General features: G+C 48.3%; 1 protein-coding gene across 4 annotated transcripts in view; it reads right to left on the bottom strand.

Moving 5' to 3' along the window:
• ZNF638 (zinc finger protein 638) overlaps nucleotides 1-19,555 on the bottom strand; it is a 570,425-nt gene that overhangs the window by 344,238 nt on the left and 206,632 nt on the right. For all 4 annotated transcript variants that reach the window (XM_033953374.1, XM_033953362.1, XM_033953382.1 and 1 more), the window contains exon 5: nucleotides 18,726-19,078. In XM_033953374.1, coding sequence (XP_033809265.1) covers nucleotides 18,726-19,078 — 353 coding nt within the window. The remainder of the gene's footprint in view (nucleotides 1-18,725; nucleotides 19,079-19,555) is intronic.

Below are 19,555 nucleotides of genomic sequence, written 5' to 3'. Positions count from 1 at the left end.
AAAGAAACACTGTTAAAAAGGGAGAACCCGTACCGATGGATACAACGCCAGTACCAAGGATCAACACTCCCGAGATGAGTAAAGCCGGTACTAAGGCACACAGCACCACCAGAGCAGATGAGAAAGGACAGCGGTACCATTGGTCTATGACCGGTACTTATGGCATCATGATACCAACGGTGTCAGTAGCAAGTAGAGAAAAAAGAACACCGGCACCTTGTGTCCATGATTGATACCCATGGTATCATTGCCAAGGGAGAAAAAAAAATCACTGGCACCCAAGGTCCATGACCTGTACCATCGGTGCCACTCCCAGAGGAGAAGGAAAGAAAGAAAGAACACTGGTACCCATGGTCCGCGACCGATACCATTGGTGTCTCTCCGGAGCAGAAAGAAAAAAAACACCGGTATCCTTGGTCGATGACCGGTACCATAGGTGTGGCTCCAGAAGAGAAGAAAAGAAAAGAACAATGGTACCCTTGTCTCAAGATCGGTACCATCAGTGTCGCTCCACGCTTCCAAGATAAACATGCCTATATCAAGACAGTCATCAACATCGAAGCGGAGGCAGAGAGAGGACTGAAAAAAGGTCGGCAGGACTCGACTCACTGCTACAATGACCAAGGCACTATTACAAGACCTAAAACCAACTTACCAAAAGAAGAAGCATTACAGACAGAGTGGACTGGAGAATCGGTGCCGGAAGGATGCTGGGTACTGTATCACTGACGTCGACTGGTGCCGGATTCTTGACAGCATCGACAGGAAATGGCTTCTGGAGAAAACGAGCTGAAGAGGAAAAAAGCAAGGGAAGAAAAAAACGGCAAGGCATGGGACCCAAAATTGCTAAAACAACAGGAGGATGTCGGTGAAGACAAGTTCCACCACAAAATAACTGTGTGGAGGAAGATTGGGCAGGAAAAACTAGCCCAGGACAAGAGCCATGCAGAAGAGAGGAAAAAAATGGCAATCCACAAGGCCTAACCAATAACAAAACAAAAATAAAGTTAAATGGAATTTTTTTTTTATGTAGAAGGAACTTATAAAAGAAGAAACTGACAAAAAGTCAGTAAAACGCGAGAGCGGGAAGGCAGCGAAAAGAAAAAATTTTCAACAGCCGTTGAAACGCGACTACTTAGCTCCGCAAAACTAAGAAACTGAGGGACCGTGCACCTCCTTCGGGCGAGAAGACACTCGCGCATGCACGGTGCGGGCGTCAAGAGTTTTCAAGCTCCTGAAATGTCCATACCGGGGCTCCGTGGTGACGTCACACATCAGTGAGAATATATGCCTGCTTGTCCTGGGATAAGGAAAGTGGCCAGAGCGCATGTTAACTCTAAGAGAACTCAGATGGATGTTTCAGTTGGAAACAATGGCCCCTACTGGTCTGAACGAAGTCTCGGACTGGATGGCCCAAGTGGATGCATGAGGGGATCAGGATTGATTAGGATTGGTATGAATGAGATAAGAGGGATTGTGTGATAGGCTGTTAGCCGGTATGATGAGGACGTCAGGGGAGGGGCTTATTTAAGGCTCAGGTTTGCTGCTGCGGCCATCTTAGAACGTCAGCAGCAGTGAGAAATGGAACAAGCTTTTGCTTATTCTTAGGTAAGGGTTGTTGTTTTTGATAACTATATTGAAAATAGGGGAGTATTTGAAGATATAATGTGGTTTTTGTATTTATTGCAGTTTCCCCGACCTTTGATAAAGATACTCGAAACGCGTCGGGAAGGGGACCCGGAAGGATTAAAAAGATAAGTTAAATTTTAAACTACATAAGTTATAAAGAAAATTAAGTTATAAACTAGAAACAAAAATTATAAAAGGGAATTATGAAGAGCACCACTCCATTCCAGTTCGTTTGAATTGGTGGAATCTGAACTCCCAATACTCATTAAATATAAGAATTACCTGAGTGTGTATTAGTGGGTGTTATCCCATGACAAGCAAGTAGCATATTCTCACATGTGGGTGACCTCCAAGCTAACCAGAATGGAATGGTGGGAGAGTTGGCCTTTTATGAAAATAAATTTTGTAATACTGCTTGGCCAAAATGTCTATCCCATATGGAAAAGGATTCCAGACAGTAATGAGAGGTGAAAGTATGAACCGAGGACCAAGTAGCAACTTTGTAGATTTCATTAATAGGAGTAGAGTGGAGAAAAGCTACTGAAGCTGCCATAACTCGAACATTATGGACTGTGACCCAACTCTCCAGTTGCAGCCCAGCCTGAGCATAACAAAATGAGATGCAAGTAGCCAACCAATTGGAAATTGACCTTTTGAAAACAGGATGCCCCAACTTGTTATGTTCAAAGGAGAGAAAAAGCTGGGGAGATATCTATGTGATTTAGTCTGTTGCAAATAGTAGGCCAATGCTCGTTTGCAGTTCACAGTATGAAGAGCTGTTCTCCAGGATGAGAACGAGGTTTGGAAAAAAACACACTGAAGAACAATCAATTGTTTGAGATGGAATTCAGGGACGTTCGGTAAGAATTTTGGATGAGTGCAGAGCACCACCTTATGACGGAACACTATAGATGGTGAATTTGTCACTAATGCTTGAAGTGTAAGCAGAAGTTAGAGAAATGAGGAAAACCAATTTTAAATCTTTTGCACTTCTTGACAAAGGAGAGACCCTGTTCCTCCTTCCTTGTTTACATAGTACATGGTTACTTGATTGTCTGTACAGACAAGGAGAACTTGATCTTGTAGAAGATGTTGAAAAGCCTTAAGAGCATTGAAAATTGCTCTCTGAGTTCCAAAAGATTTATATGATGGCAACAATCCCTGGTGGACCAAAGGCCTTGAGTTCACAGGCCATCCAGATGAGTTCCCCAAGCATAGGTTGATTAATCCGTTATGAGAACCTTCTGATGAGGGGGCATGTGGAACAGCAATCCTCTGGAAAGACTGGAAGACAGCATCCACCACTGAAGAGATTGTCGTAGAGAAAATGTGACTGTAATGTGCTGGGAAAGTGGGTTGAGAGCCTGCGACCATTGGGAAGCCAGAGACCACTGAGGGATCTGTAAGTGAAGCCTGGCAAAGGGAGTCACATGGACTGTAGATGCCATATGTCGCAAGATTATGGCGGTATAGAAAAAATAAAGTTATTATTATAAGACCATGATGTGCCTTGCTGAGAACGATGAAAGTTGAATCACCTGTTGACAAAGTTGGATAAGGGTGTTCTGACGGTCCTGGGGTAGAACCGCTGAGTTATACTTTGTCAAGCAGAGCTCCTATAAACTGGAGCCTCTGAGATGGTTGAAGTTACGATTTGAGAAAGTTGATCTCGAACCCCAAATTCTGAAGAAACAATAAGGTCTGATGTATTGCTAGGAGCACCTCTTGAGACAAAGGAGTCATGATGAGCCAGTCATCCAGATAAGGGAAAACCTGAAGTCCCTGGGACCTCAAAGCCGCTGCTACTACTACTACCAGACACTTGGTGAATATCCTGGGAGAAGATGCCAGGCAGAAAGGTAGAACCCTATATTGAAAGTGGTGGTGTGCCACTTGAAATCTGAGGAACTTCCAGGATGCTGGATAAATCAGAATGTAAATGTAATCTTCCTTTAGGTCCAGAGAGCATAGCCAATCATTGCGATCCAAGAGGGGATACAGAGATGCTAGAGACAACATCCAAAACCTTTTCTTTGACAAGGAATTTGTTGAGCACTCTGAGGTCTAATATCGGTCGAAGACCTCCCGTCTTTTTCAGAACAAGGAAATATCGTGAGTAAAACCCCTTGTTCTGCTTGTCCAGGGAGCAGGGGATCGATTTCCTGAAGAAGAAAGGACTGGAGATGGGTGGAAGCAGGCTCTCTTGGTGGATGATCTGGAGCAGGGATCTCGAAGTCCCTCCTTGAGGGCTGCAATCCAGTCGGGTTTTCAGGATTTCCCTAATGAATATGCACTGAAAGCAGTGCATGCACATAGATCTCGTGCATATTCATTGGGGAAATCCTGAAAACCCAACTGGATTGCAGCCCTCAAGAAGGGACTTTGATACCCCTGATCTGGAGGGATGGTAAGAAAATGAAGAGTAACCTTCTTGAATTATATTGAGAACCCAGAGGTCAGAGGTGATAAACTGCCAAAGGGGATAGTAAAGTTGCAGATGACCTCCGATGGGAAGAGGAAGAGTCAGATGTAAATTGATGGAAACTATGCGCTCTAGAAACTGGTCAAAAAGACTGAGAGGATTTTGAAGGTGCAGATGTTTGAGGATTTTGAGGACATTGCTGTCTTTGCTTCTTCCAAAAAAAGCAAACGGCTTTGCTGGGTAACACCTCTGATAAGAAGAGGTTTTGTAGGATCTGGTGGTGGATGTCTTGGGTTTAGGCTTTAGTAAGGAATCTCAAGACTTCTCATGTGCAGAGCAGCTTTTGAGTTGCATTCTCAATAGCATCCCCAAAGAGTTCATCTCCAAGACAGGGGATATTGGCTAAACGATTGTGGAAGTTAACATCCATATCCGCAATTCTGAGCCATGACAATCTCTGCATGGCCACAGACATCGCAGAAACCCTGCAGGGTAACTCAAAAGCGTCATAAGCAGACTGCAACTTGTGTTGCCTTAACTGAGTAAGAGCGCTGAACATATGTTGGAATTCTGACTTCCCATGGGATGAAAGATATTTAGGCATTTGCTTAACCAAGTGCTTGAGATAACATGTAAAATAGAAGTTATAATTGATGACTCGATTCGCCAGCATGGAGTTTTGGTACAGATGTCTACCAATCCTGGCCACAGTAAGACCTTCTCACCCTGGAGTAACTGTGGCGGAGACTTTAGAAGGAGCAGATTTTTTCAGTGTGGACTCCACTACTAAAGACTTTTGGAAAAGCTGAGGTTTATAAAAACCAGGAATGGGAATGATTCTATACTGAGAATCCAGCTTTCTAGGAGCTGCAGGAATTGAATAAGGAGACTCCCAATTTTTTTGAAGAGTTTCCTTTAGGATCCCATGCAAAGGAAGTTTAAGAAGCTCCTTAGGATTATGTTTATAGTCAATGGTCTCTATAAATTCAGGAGAATATTGGGAGTCTGCTTCTAGCTTAACAGCCATGTCCTTACTCATTTACCTTATGAAGTGAGTAAAAGATACAGGCTCAGAAGGAGATGGATCCCTAGGAAGAGTTTGCAAGGAGACTGCATCTCAGGAGTCATAGGCTTCTGTTGTAGAAGAAGCTCCATGGGTGGATTCTAGATGAAGATTGGAGTCCACAGGTATTGAGGGAAAGTGGTGCTAGCGCTTAACCAGGTGCCAATCCAATATGGAAGGCGATGCAGATTGTTTACATTTTTCTGCATGCTTAGGAGAGATATGTTTTGATTTGTAAGTGTATTTGCTAGACTTGCCCGAATGACAGTATCGAGGTGAAGAAGATTGACGCCGCAATGAACTGGAGCGGTGTCTAGAGGTCCAATGCCACGATGCATGGGATGATATGCAGTGACGCTGCAATGAACTGGAGCAGTCTAGAAGTACGATGCCTCGATACATGGCTAGATAATGATCATGTCAAGAGCCATGACGGTGGAGCAATGGTGGTACCGGCATCTCGTGTGGCATGACACTCAGGCTGAGCTGGTACCAGTCGACATCGGAGTAACTAGCTTGAACATACCCCCCCCATACTCCGCACGAAAGAGAGCATCAAACTTCTCTTTGAACTCAAGAACCAATACATGAGGCTTTGACACCGGTATCAATGGTGCCGCGACTCGCTCCAGAGAGGATGACACCGATGATGATGCATTCCTCGTTTTTTAAGCGAGTCGCATGAAGGGTCTTTGCTTGCCGGCATGACTAGACTCGATGCCTTAGTGGCCTGTGACCCTGTCTAGAAAGCTGGTGACTTTTTAGCAGACTTACCAGATGGAGCTATAGCCTGCAATGCTGGTGTCTCAGACGATGCCTTCTATATCGATGGCCTGGAAGCAGATGCAGAAAGTACCTGTGCTTCCATGGTACCAAAAAGTCATTGCTGCTGTAAAATGCGGCTTTTTATGGAGCACTTTTTAAGAATTGAACAACACGCACAGGTGTCAATGTGGTGCTCAGAGTCAAGGCACTGTATACACCACTTACGTGGATTGGTGAGAGAAATAGTGCGCTAGCACCTGCCACACTTTTTAAACCTGGTTAAAGGACGAGACATGGAAGGGAAAACCGCCTCAGCCAAATCAAAAGCCGAAGGCCGAGGCGAAAAAGAAGGCCCCGCCGTCTAAAGAAAACACCCGAAGGCCAAAAGAAAATAATATATATACAGTCAAACCTTGGTTTGCGAGTGTTTTGCAAGACTAGCAAAACATTTGCAAAATCCGCACCTCGGAAACAGAGCTTGCCTCGATTTGCAAGCCCCCCCCCTTGCAATCCGGCATCCCCACCCACCCAAAAAAAACCAAAACAACACTTACCCCACTCTGGCATCAGCACCAATGCACAGGACATGCCGGGCCCGAAGATCCTCCTTGTTGCTTGTGCTGGGCCTTGAACATCAAGGCCTTCTAGTTCTCGTTCTCTCCGAGTGGGGGAGATGTTGGATCGCGGGGGGGTGTGGAGCAGCACTGGTGGCCTCACGGGGGGGGGGGGGGAGGTGGAACGAATCAAGCGAGTTTCCCTTACTTCCTATGGGGAAGCTCGCTTTGATATACGAGTAAATTGGTTTATGAGCATGCTTCTAGAACAAATTATGCTCGCAAACCAATGCTCTATTGTATTATTATAAGAAAAAACAACGAAAGAAAGGGGGAAAAAAAGAATTGAACAAGCGAGCGGGAAGGCAAAAGTTAGAAGCAGAAATGTTGAAACAACTTCTTAATTCTGTGGAAAACTAAGAACTGAGGAGCCGCTCACCTACGTCAGGCGGGAAGGCATTCACGCATTCGCGGTGTGGGTCAGTCGCAAACTTTCTAAAGTTTTTAACAATGCATGTACACTTTAGCAGCTGTCCGTACTGGAGCTCCATGGATGATGTCACCCACATGTGAGAATATGCTGCCTGCTTGTCCTGGGTTAAACCAAGTTATTTATAGCTGGCTTCAACCATGGAAGGCAGGACAAGTCCTTACATTCCCACCCACCTCCTCTAGCAGTTGTCATCTACTCTAAGCTCTATTAAAGATTAAAATAAAGATGCTCTTTCAGACAGGAATTCTTATTTGTTTAAGCTGGGGAAGCTTCCCTATGTGAGCATTTCCAGATGCGACTCTTCTGTGGAGGATTTGCTTCCTGTTGTCTACAGAACACCTGCTACAAGTAAAAAGAGATTATGTCCTTACCTTGATATAATTTTCCAGTAGATAAACATAGAAACATAGAAATAGACGGCAGATAAGGGCCCACGGCCCATCTAGTCTGCCCACCTTAATGTCCCTCCCCTACCTTTGCCCTGTGAATAGATCCCATGTGCCGATCCCATTTGGCCTTAAAATCAGGCACGCTGCTGGCCTCAATCACCTGTAGTGGAAGACTATTCCAGCGATCAACCACTCTTTCAGTGAAAAAGAATTTCCTGGTGTCACCTCGTAGTTTCACGCCCCTGATTTTCAACAGATGCCCTCTTGTTGTCGTGGGACCCTTGAAAAAGAAGATATCTTCCTCCGCCTCGATGCGGCCCGTAAGATACTTGAACGTCTCGATCATGTCCCCCCTCTCTCTGCGCTCCTCGAGCGAGTATAGCTGTAATTTGTCAAGCCGTTTTTTGTATGGTAGATCCTTGAGTCCCGAGACCATCCAGGTGGCCATTCTTTGCACCGACTCCAGTCTCAGCACATCCTTGCGATAATGCGGCCTCCAGAATTGCACACAGTATTCCAGGTGGGGCCTCACCATGGATCTATACAATGGCATAATGACTTCCGCCTTACGACTGACGAAACCCCTTCGTATGCAGCCCATGATTTGTCTTGCCTTGGACGAAGCCTGCTCCACTTGATTGGCAGACTTCATGTCCTCACTGACGATTACCCCCAAGTCTCATTCTGCTACCGTTTTTGCTAGGATCTCGCCATTAAGGGTATAAGACTTGCATGGATTCTGGCTGCCCAGGTGCATAACTTTGCATTTTTTGGCATTGAAATTGAGTTGCCATGTCCTAGACCATCGCTCCAGTAGGAGTAGGTCGTGCATCATGTTGTCGGGCACTGAATCTTCGTCTGTTGTGCATTTGCCCACTACATTACTCAGTTTGGCGTCATCGGCGAATAATGTTATTTTACCTCGAAGCCCTTCTGCCAAGTCTCTTATAAAGATGTTGAATAGGATTGGGCCCAAGACTGAGCCCTGTGGTACTCCACTAATCACCTCCGTCATTTCGGAGGGGGTGCCGTTCACCACCACCCTTTGGAGCCTACCTCCAAGCCAGCTCCCAACCCATTTCGTCAATGTGTTACCTAATCCTATAGAACTCATCTTGCTCAGTAACCTGCAGTGTGGTACGCTATCGAATGCTTTGCTAAAGTCCAGGTACACGATGTCCAGGGACTCCCCAATATCCAGCTTCCCCGTTACCCAGTCAAAGAAGCTGATCAGGTTGGATTGGCAGGATCTCCCCTTAGTAAATCCATGTTGTCGGGGATCCCGTAGATTCTCCTCATCCAGGATCTTATCTAATTGGTGTTTGATTAGAGTTTCCATTAGTTTGCTCACTATCGATGTTAGACTCACTGGTCTGTAGTTTGCTGTCTCCATCTTTGAGCCTTTCTTGTGGAGTGGAATGACGTTAGCCGTCCTCCAGTCCAACGGGACGCCGCCTGTACTAAGGGAGAGGTTGAAGAGCGCGGACAGTGGCTCCGCCAAGACATAGGTGTGTCATTCTAGACAAGAAGGTTATTTCCCCATGGCCGCAAGCCATATGCAGAAGGAATCCACCCCAGATATTTTCAGTTTCTCTCCTACTTCTGAGGGAGCTCTATTGCCACCTACAGTTAGTACCCAAGCATTGAAGAGCTCCATGAACACCATGTGAAGTAAGAACAAAACTAGGAAAGCTCCCAAACAAACCAACTGTTCTGCTAAAATAAAACACTTTAACACTGAGCCAACAAATAGCAGCCAACAGAAGCATCAAAGGAGCTCAGGTAATACCCCTGTAGATGTCCAAACATATTATATACAGTACTAGTCTTTAAGCCCGTTACATTAACGGGTGCTAGAATGTGTGTCTTTATTTCTTTTTCTCTCTCTCCTCTTGGCCGCTTTCTGTCTCTCTCTCTTTCCTGTCTCTGTCTGTCAACCATCACCCCTTGCCTGTTCCACCTGTCCAGCAGTAGGCCTTCTCCCTTCCTTTTACCTCCCCCTGTCCAGCAGCATTCCTTACCTGCTCCCCCTGTCCCTCTTCCCTGCTCCCCCTGTCCAGCAGCACTTCTTCCCTGCTCCCATGTTCCTCTTCCCTGCTCCCCCTGCCCAGCAGCACTCCTTACCTGTGTCTCTCTTTCTCCTTAGTGTTTTGTTATTTTTTTCAATCTGTCTCTTTAGCCCCCTGTCCATCTGTGAGTGTCTGTGTGTCTCTGTCCTTGTGCACTGTTGTTGTTGTTTTTTTTTTTTTTTTTTAAATCTCTGTTTAGCTCCTGATCCCCTCTGTTTCCATGGCAACCCTGTTCGCGGATGTGAGGGCGGTTTTGTGGTGCCGGGTCTGGCGGCGCCGTGTAGGTCGGAAGCGGAAGACGGGCCTCAGCGTTTTGAAGGGCCGGGTCTGTTTTGTAGTCAGCGTGTAGAGCCTTAGCGTTTTGTAGTCGCCGTGTAGGGCGGAAGCGGGAGGCGGGGCCTCAGCAGCGGTCGGGCGGCTCGTGCCGCCGGCCCCCAGGAGCTCGAGGCCGGCGGCAGACATGGCTAGCGTGTAGGGCGGAAGCGGGAGGCGGGGCCTCAGCAGCGGTCGGGCGGCTTGTGCCGCCAGCCCCCAGGAGCTCGAGGCCAGCGGCGGACATGGCTAGCGTGTAGGGCGGGAGGTGGGCCTCAGCAGCGGTAGGGCGGCTCGCACCGCCGGCCCCCAGGAGCTCGAGGCCGGCGGCGGACATGGCTGGCGTGGCATGGTGGAGGAGGAACAGAGGTCGGTGACGTAAAACCCGCGCATGCGCAATCGTGTTTCCTCGACGGATCAGGGAACACGATTTTTTTAGTGCGCATGCGCGTCCTACCATTTTATTATATTAGATTCTTCAAGGCCCAAAGGGCAGACTGACATCCAAGAAACCATTTGGAGAAGCATAAACAGAACGAGACAGAAGGCAGGCGCAGAAAAGACAGGGCAGGAATCTAGAACATCTCACCTATCTACTGGAAAAGATTATCAAAGTAAGGGCATAATCTCTTTTTCCAGTACAATAGGTGTGTCATTCTAATCAAGCCGGACATACTAAAGCAGTCTGAGGAATTAGGGCGGGCTCACTGTGCCGGCCCGTAACCCTGAGGAACCAAAGGCAGAGTCCTCTCCTGCCATAATGTACACCCTGTAAAACTTTACAAATGTTTAAGGTAAGTGGACCAAGTTGCCACTCTGCAAATCTATGGAGAGACTGCCCTAGCTTCCGTCCACAATGAAGCTACACTTCATCGAATGTGCCTTTATAGAAACAGAGGAGACTGCTTCCCACAATGTTGGATGATGAAATGGTCTAATATATCCATCTGAAGATCATGGTCTTAGCTGGTGTGCCATGCCTAATCGAACGAGTCAGCACAAACAGATGGACAGTGTCTAAACTCATTGGTGACCTCTAGACCAGTGGTTCCCAACCCTGTCCTGGAGGACCACCAGGCCAGTCGGGTTTTTAGGATAGCCCTAATGAATATGCATGGAGCAGTTTTGCATGCCTGGCACCTCCATTATATGCAGATCTTTCTCATGCATATTCATTAGGGCTATCCTGAAAACCCGACTGGCCTGGTGGTCCTCCAGGACAGGGTTGGGAACCACTGCTCTAGACAGCAAAGAAGCACTCTTCCCACGTCTAACTTATACAAAATGTGTTTGTTTCCTAGAGCTTATAGGTTGGAAGACAGGTAAACAGACCTCTTGATTAACATGAAATGCTGAAAACAATTTCGGCAGAAAAGAAAAAAACAGTGCAGAGAGAAATCCCAGACTCTGAAATTCTAAGGAAAAGCTCCCTATAAGAGAGCCTGGAGCTCCAAAACTTGCAGTGCCAAGGTCACTGCTACCATTAAAACTACCTATAGCATCAAATCCAAAAGGAACGCTTCTTCCAGAGGCATGAATGGAGCCTTGGAGAGACCTTTGAGAAAAACGTTAAGGTCCCATCCCACGAAGGGAACAGTGATTTGATCGGTGGTCTAAGGCGGAAAGCACCCTTAAGAAATCCGGCGATGTCCAGATAAGACGCTAGCATTGCCTCGAGTTCCGAACAAGAGCCCAGCAACATAGACCTTCAGAGCCTCTCTTCAGCACTCTGAAGTATATCGAGTAACGTCGGGCCCTGGGACAGCAACCTTTGGACCATGGCCTCCACTCGGGCCACCTTGTCTGGTCTCCCTGCTGGGGGAGTCCCGAAAAAGCTCTGAAAGGGGACAAAAATTTCTTGAGCTTGTAGCCGTCCTGCAAAATGCTCCGGGCCCAGCAAACAGAAGTGACAGCCAACCATTCCATCAGAAAAGCCAAGAGCCTCCTCCTCCCCTCTGAGGGAGCAACAGATAGCCTGTATCAGAGCTTTTATTTACACACACATATACAGTGGCACCTCGGTTTACGAGTGCACCGGTTTGCGAGTGTTTTGCAAGATGAGGAAACATTCGCAAAATCGGTGCCTCGGAAACCGAGCATGCCTCGATTTGCGAGCGGCGCCCCTCACGATCCAGCGCCCCTCACGATCCAGCACCCCCCCCCCCCACACACACACACACACACACACTTCTGTCATCCGGGCCTGGGCAACGGCACCGGCATGTCCTGTGCGTTGGTGCCAGTGCCCAAAGATCGGCCTCCTCTTCTTGCTGGGCCTTGAGCATCTGTGCATGCTCAAGGCTTGCGAGTTCAAGCTCTCTCCGGTGCCCAGATGACAGTAAGAAGCGGTGGGGGGGGGGTGCTGGATCGCAATGCCGGTTCTCGTGGGGAGGGGATAGAGCAGCGCCGCTGGCCTCGGGGGGTGGGAACATATCAAAGCAAGTTTCCATTATTTCCTATGGGGAAACTCGCTCTGATAAACGAGCATTTTGGATTACGAGCATGCTCCTGGAACGGATTATGCTCGTAATCAAGGTACCACTGTATACAGTTGGAGGAAAAAAAGCTAGAACGCCCTGGGCCACGAGAGGACCAGGGGCTGCTGTTGGACAAGGACTTATATTTACGGTCCTGCATACTAGCTGTAAGGTCATCTAGACCAGTGGTTCTCAACCCTGTCCTGGAGGACCACCAGCCAGTCAGGTTTTTAATTAACTATGCATGAGGAAGATTTGCATATAATGGAGGTGACAGGCATGCATATCTGCTCTATGCATATTCATTAGGGCTATCCTGAAAACCTGAATGGCTGGTGGCCCTCCAGACCTTTACTGAACAGCAACTGCTCTCTAAAAGGAAATTTACTCAGGGTTGCCTTAAAGGATGAGTCACTGAACCATTCACAGATCCACAACATCCTATGCACTGAAAAAAAGTATGCTGAGCCTCCTCACCCCTCAGAAGCGAACAAAATATGTCCGCCACAGAACCCACACCTGAAACCAAAAAAAAGGAGGTAACTTGGAGCACTGAGTATCTGGAACATGGCAAAGCTTAGAAAAACAAGCTCCAGCCACAAATGAAGTGGGCGATGTCAGCTTGGAGGCCGCAGAATCAGAGCGATTTGAGGACAAAATTTATCCTAAGATCCTGAGTGTCTTCAGCACAACCACTCCATCGCTTGGCGACCTGTGCCACCGGGGAATCAACTTCAGGGGATGCAAAACGCTGATTAAATACGGTCGCCATCAAGTAGAGCTGTGATAAGACTCAAGCAACTGTCAGAGGATCCTCCAGGACCTCCCCAGTGATCAGCAAGCATCTGTACTATGTCTGGATGATCAGGAAAAGAATGAAGACTGCAGCTTCATGCTACTCACAAGTGAGCAATATGCTACTGTTGCCTGCCCAACCTCCAATATCCATTCCTGGAGGGCTTCAAAAATTAGGCTGACTGAAGCTGAGGGCCTAAAGAATCTCTGAACCATAGGGACCCCTCCTAAATCCAGATCACATTAATAAATTAACCTTCATCTGGGTTTGCAAACGCCTCCTGAGAACTCCTTTGGAGGATTCTTCCCACCCTCACATCGTGGTTGCATTATGCTGGAACCGCAAGCGTACTGTCCCCAGGGACTAATTTTGACTTTTTGGACCGGCCCTGGCTAGAGTGAGTGGTAGGACTCCCATAAGGGTCGATAAAACCAGGGCCTAAGTCAAGTTCCCCTCCCCTGTGCCACTAAAAACGTAGAACACAGCTGCTCACCAGACTGCCATCGACCACAAACAGGGTATGAATCCAAATGGTTCACGGAAGTTTCGCCCCCAGCAATTCGCCCCTCACATTTCGCCCCCGCACATTTCGCCCCCCGGATGTTTCGCCCCCACACATTTCGCCCCCCGGATGTTTCGCCCCCACACATTTCGCCCCCGCACATTTCGCCCCTGAGTGTCAGACTATTCCTCTCGCAGGCGATTTCTTTGCCGACACGACGGCAGGCTACAAATTCAAAGTGCACAGCTGGCTGTTCTCACTGCCTCTAATGTCGGCCCTGCAGCTCCGGACTTCCCCACACCTGCTCTCTCCCCCCCCCCCCCCCCCCCGATCACTATTATTTTAAATGTTATGGCAGCCACGGCGCTGTATCCATCGGAGGAGACTTCTAACCTCGGCCATGAAGTTGCTGTTGCAGGAAGAGTTCCGGGGCAGGCCGAGGTTAGAAGTCTCCTCCGATGGATACAGCGCCGTGGCTGCCATAACATTTAAAATAATAGTGATCGGGGGGGGAGAGAGCAGGTGTGGGGAAGTCCGGAGCTGCAGGGCCGCCAGCTGTGCACTTTGAATTTGTAGCGGTTTTTTTTTTTAAGGAGTCAGGGAGTATGCTGATGCGCCCCCGAACGCCGGCGCCGCCCCCCAGCGCGAAGAGAGTCGCTCGGCGCCACGAGCCGCCAGCCCAAACGCGGCCCGCGCAGAGGCGCGGCCCCCCCCCAACGACTAGCCGACCCCGAACGCCACCGCGAGCAGACAACCCCAACGCGGCCCGGCAGTAGGGGAGCGCCGGTCCGCTGCGGTCGGCGCCGCCAGCCGCTACAGGGGGAGCGCCGGCACGCGAGTTCTGCGCCGCGAGCTGCTGGCCCTAACGCGGCTCGCGGCCTGGGAGGAAGGGAGCGCCGGTCTAATGCGTTTTTTGCCGCGGGCCGCTGGCTCCTACGCGGCTCGCGGCCTGGGAGGAAGGAAGCGCCGGTCTGGTGCGGTCGGCCATTGGTGCCGGAGGGGGAGAAGGAGCCCCCAAGCGGCCCGGCCGGGAGGAGGGGAGCGCCGGTACGGTGCGTTTTTGCGCCGCGGGCCGCTGGCTCCAACGCGGCCCGCGGTATGAGAGGAGGGAAGACTACCGGCTAAGGGCAGGAATCCGATCCGACGCTCCCGGGCAGGCGGACCAGCCCGCACGTGTGGGGCGACCCGCCCCGCTCATAGTTGCCAGGAAGAGAGTTGTTCGGTGCCGCGAGCCGCTGGCTCACACGCGGCCCGCGGCCTGGGCAGAGGTGCCGCCCCCCCCCCAACGATTAGCCGACCCCGAACGGCAAAGCAACCTGCGGCCAGGGAGGAGGGAGTCGGCGGCCCTGAAAGCCGGCGCGGCCGACGCCCCGACTCCTTGCAAGCCGCACCCCCCCTCCTGCACCAGCTCCACGCGGGGAGAGCCGGCAACAAGTTTAAAAAACGCCGAGGGCAGAAAGCCGATCGGCAAGAAGGCGCAGCGCTCTAAGGCGGGCGGACCCGCACGCAAGTTCCGGGCGGGCCGCCCCCACCGTCCTCTTCCTCATCGAGAGCGTCGTCGTGTCGGCAAAGAAATCGCCTGCGAGAGGAATAGTCTGACACTCAGGGGCGAAATGTGCGGGGGAGAAATGTGTGGGGGCGAAACATCCGGGGGGCGAAATGTGTGGGGGCGAAATGTGTCTGGGGGCGAAATGTGGGGGGCGAAATGTGAGGGGCGAAATGTGAGGGGCGAATTGCTGGGGGCGAAATGTGGGGGGCGAACCTTCCGGATCCCGAATCCAAATTATCTTGTTCTGAGAAATCCATCTGAGTGGTTGACTTGCGAAAACGAAGCTTGTAGATGCAAAAATTAACTTTAAATTCAAATCGTGACAATCTAAGATGGCCACCGCAGATGCAATTTTTAGAGAAAAACAGCCCATGGAAAGCACAGGAACCCTAAAAAAACAAGGCGATTTTAGGATTTTAAGGGTGGGGGAGAGGGGGGTCTAGGATTAACTCCCAAGGGAATGGTCCCTGAGCACCAATCTGAAATACAGGCTGTCCAGGAGGTGCACTGCAATGCAGCCAACCCCCTGGAAACAGGCTTTCTTCACAAAATCTGCAATTTCCCGCAGTCAGAGTTGTCTCTGCTGGGAACCTCTGCAGCATGAGTACATGAAACGTGTAAAATAACTGAATAGAAGAAAAATTAAACACAAACAGAAAAGACAAGTTCCTACAGTCTTGTTTGCAGGAAAGCAACTTGAAACCTGAGGTACCCAAGGTATAAGAGGAGGGTCTGAAAAAATTATGCAGGTCTCATGACATGGGATGCATAACCCACTTGTCCAGGAATAGAGTGGGTACAAGAACATGCATTTTCAAACTTGAAAGGAAAACAATTTCTCATTTTAAATATATTTGGATATGGTTCTAGCAAAACAAGACTACCAGTATTCCACAAAACATGGTTTACATCAGTGTTCTTCAACCTTTTTACACCCGTGGACCGGCAGAAAAAAAAGAATTATTTTGTGGACCGGCAAACTACTAGGACTAAAATTTAAAAACCCCATTTCCGCCCCATCTCCGCGAGCTCGGTCCCCACAAATCATCTGATCCCATCCACACAAGCCTCAGTTATGATTTTATATTGAATGTATTTTATTAAAGTATAAAAAGAAACAATATTCTGTAGAATTGTCATTTTATAAATACAAATAATTCAGAGCAAGGATCAACAAAACCCCTGTCTCCCCTCCCCTTCACATATATCCCCTCTACTATCAAGAAAACTGAACAAGCCAAATTATTACAGAATGCTACACAGAAATATCATGCTAACAGAATACTGAAGTAACACATGACAGGAATAGTTTTAGGGGAGTGCAACTAGGGCAACTGCCCCCTGGTCAGAGAGCGCCCTAAGCCAGCTGGAAGCTAAAGAAGCACTGCCTGGGTTTTGCAGTCCCCAGTTATGTCTAACACCAGCTCTAGCAGGATATATATTTCAAATCTGATAAATTCTAATCACAAAATAGAAATAAAATTATTTTTTTCTACCTTTTGTCGTCTCTGGTTTCTGCTTTCAATCTCTTTTTCACTCTCTTCCTTCCAGCGTATGCCCTCTGTCTCTTCAATCCAGCATCTGCCCCTTCCATCCACTGTCTGTCCACTCCCCCTTCCATATGGTATCTGTCTTCTTTCTATGTCCCTCTCCCCTTTCCATCCAGCTTGTGCCCCTCTCTCTTTTTTACATGATTCATTCCAGCTTCACTGCTCTCTTCATTTTTATCTCTCCTACACCAGATCTATCATCGTTGTCCCTCTGCTTATTTTTCTGCTGACCCCTTCCTATCATCAATCTCTCTACTTTCTCATGCCTGTGTCTCCCCTTCCCCTCCTCTAATCTCTCTGACAGCTGTTTCCTTCCTTTTTTCATTCTCCCTTCCCTCCTCCTCCTGTCCAGCAGTAACTCTCTTCCCTTCCTTCCCTCCAAGCAGCATCTCTCCGTCTCCCTCTCCAGTAGCAGCTGTCCCTTTTTTTTCCTTGCCCAGCAGCTTCCCAGATTCCTTTCCCTCCTCCCCTCCCAGAAGCATCTCTCCTTCTCCCTCTCCAGTAGCAGCTGTCCCTTTTTTTCCTTGCCCAGCAGCTTCCCAGATTCCTTTCCCTCCTCCCCTCCAAGAAGCATCTCTCCTTCTTCTTCTCCCTCTCCAGTAGCAGCTGTCCCTTTTTTCCCTAGCCCAGCAGCTTCCCAGATTCCTTTCCCTCCTCCCCTCCAAGAAGCATCTCTCCTTCTTCTCCCTCTCCAGTAGCAGCTGTCCCTTTTTTCCTTGCCCAGCAGCTTCCCAGATTCCTTTCCCTCCTCCCCTCCCAGAAGCATCTCTCCTTCTCCAGTAGCAGCTGTCCCTTTTTTTTCCTTGCCCAGCAGCTTCCCAGATTCCTTTCCCTCCTCCCCTCCCAGAAGCATCTCTCCTTCTCCCTCTCCAGTAGCAGCTGTCCTTTTTTTTCCTGGCCCAGCAGCTTCCCAGATTCCTTTCCCTCCTCCCCTCCCAGATGCATCTCTCCTTCTCCTTCTCCCTCTCCAGTAGCAGCTGTCCCTTTTTTTCCTGGCCCAGCAGCTTCCCAGATTCCTTTCCCTCCTCCCCTCCCAGAAGCATCTCTCCTTCTCCCTTTCCAGTAGCAGATGTCCCTTTTTTCCCCTGCCCAGCAGCTTCCCAGACTCTGATAGTGGTTTTCTCCCCTCCCAGCAGCGATTCACGAAGGCAGCCCCGGGTCCTTTGTTGGGTCGCGCCGCCTCTGAGGAAAGAGGAAGTTGCATCATCAGAGGCAGCCGCGACTCAGCAAAAGCCCCGAGGCTGCCTTCGTGAATCACTGCGCTGGGAAGTAAAGGAGAGCTGCAGAGAGGGGAGAAAGCCACTGTCGGAGGCTCCCCAAGATCTCTCCGGCCCAGCGCACGCTTCCGATGCTGATCTTGCCGGTCCTGCGCGGACCGGCAGGAAGTTGAAATGAGTCAATCTTGCCGGTTCTGCGCGGACCGGCAAAAATTTCCTGCGGACCGCCACCGGTCCGCGGATCGGCGGTTGAAGAACTGTGGTTTACATAGAAAATTAAAAAAACTGCTATTTTCAGAAATGTCTTTGGTTATTAACTTTTATTACATATAGTGTAATCATTTAACTCATCGATATGATTCAGACGTTCAAATACTTGAAGGGTATTAACGTAGAACAAAATCTTTTTCAGAGAAAGGAAAATGGTAAAACCAGAGGACATAATTTGAGGTTGAGGGGGTGGTAGATTCAAAGGCAATGTTAGGAAATTCTACTTTACGGAGAGGGTGGTGGATGCCTGGAATGCGCTCCCGAGAGAGGTGGTAGAGAGTAAAACTGTGACTGAGTTCAAAGAAGCGTGGGATGAACACAAAGGATCTAGAATCAGAAAATAAGATTAAATATTGAACTAAGGCCAGTACTGGGAAGACTTGCATGGTCTGTGTCTGTATATGGCCATTTGGTGGAGGATGGGCTGGGGAGGGCTTCAATGGCTGGGAGGGTGTAGATGGGCTAGAGTAAGTCTTAACAGAGATTTCGGCAGTTGGAACACAAGCACAGTACAGGGTAAAGCTTTGGATTCCTGCCCAGAAATAGCTAAGAAGAAAAAATTAAAAAATTTAAATTGAATCAGGTTGGGCAGACTGGATGGACCTTTCGGGTCTTTATCTGCCGTCATCTACTATGTTACTATGTTAAAAGAGTTAACCAATATTTACCTGGAGATTTGCAAAATCTCTTTGAAGGTGGAACACCACTGGCAGGCCGTGGATACTTTGAACGACTATTTGAGCGTCTAATTCGTCGTGGAGACAGTGACTTATGGGGTGATCTGGATTTACGAGGAGAGCAAGAACGGCGTCTGGGACTTCGGGTTTGAACTGGACTGCGACGAGGTAATCTCCTTGGGCTTCGACTTCTTGATCTTGTGCGTATAAATTTTGGAGGGCTTCTAGAACGCGATCGTTGAACTCTGTGTCTTGAGCCTGACCTCCTAGAACGTCTAGGACTAGAACCACTGGAGCCAGAACGTTTCTTTGGAGTCTGGTCATCTTTTTTCTCTCCTTCATTTCTGTTAAAGAAAAGAAAACCATTAAAGATTGTCTGTCTTCAAGATGCTTTTTTTATGCAGCATTTCAAGGTTGCTGCTTTTCAAAGCAGTAATAAGTTTTCACTTCAACTATCTGCAGGCTTCTCCAGCAGCAATCTGAATCCAGAAAAGAAAATCTAAGTTTTTCTGCATATCAATATACATTAATAATTAAATGTATCTGTGAACAACAAACTTTGGGGGAAGGATAGGACTTTGGGCTCACCAACGTAAAATAAGAGTACCAGGTTATACCACAGCAAGGCAGTGTACCAAGAATCAAACAATAAGGAATTACAGTACCTTGTAGAAATCCCTATACTTTAGCCTACGCTTCAAATTTTGCTGTTTAAAAAAAAAATCAAAAAATTCAGAATGCATTAAAGGGATTTGTTTCACTATCTACGTATCATATTCTATAGAAATTCAAAAATTAAATTTAAAATAAACTAAAATTTT

The sequence above is a fragment of the Geotrypetes seraphini genome, chromosome 1 (assembly GCF_902459505.1).
Source record: "Geotrypetes seraphini chromosome 1, aGeoSer1.1, whole genome shotgun sequence".
In the NCBI taxonomy this organism is placed as follows: Eukaryota; Metazoa; Chordata; class Amphibia; order Gymnophiona; family Dermophiidae; genus Geotrypetes; species Geotrypetes seraphini.
This window is presented reverse-complemented; position numbering and strand designations above follow the sequence as displayed.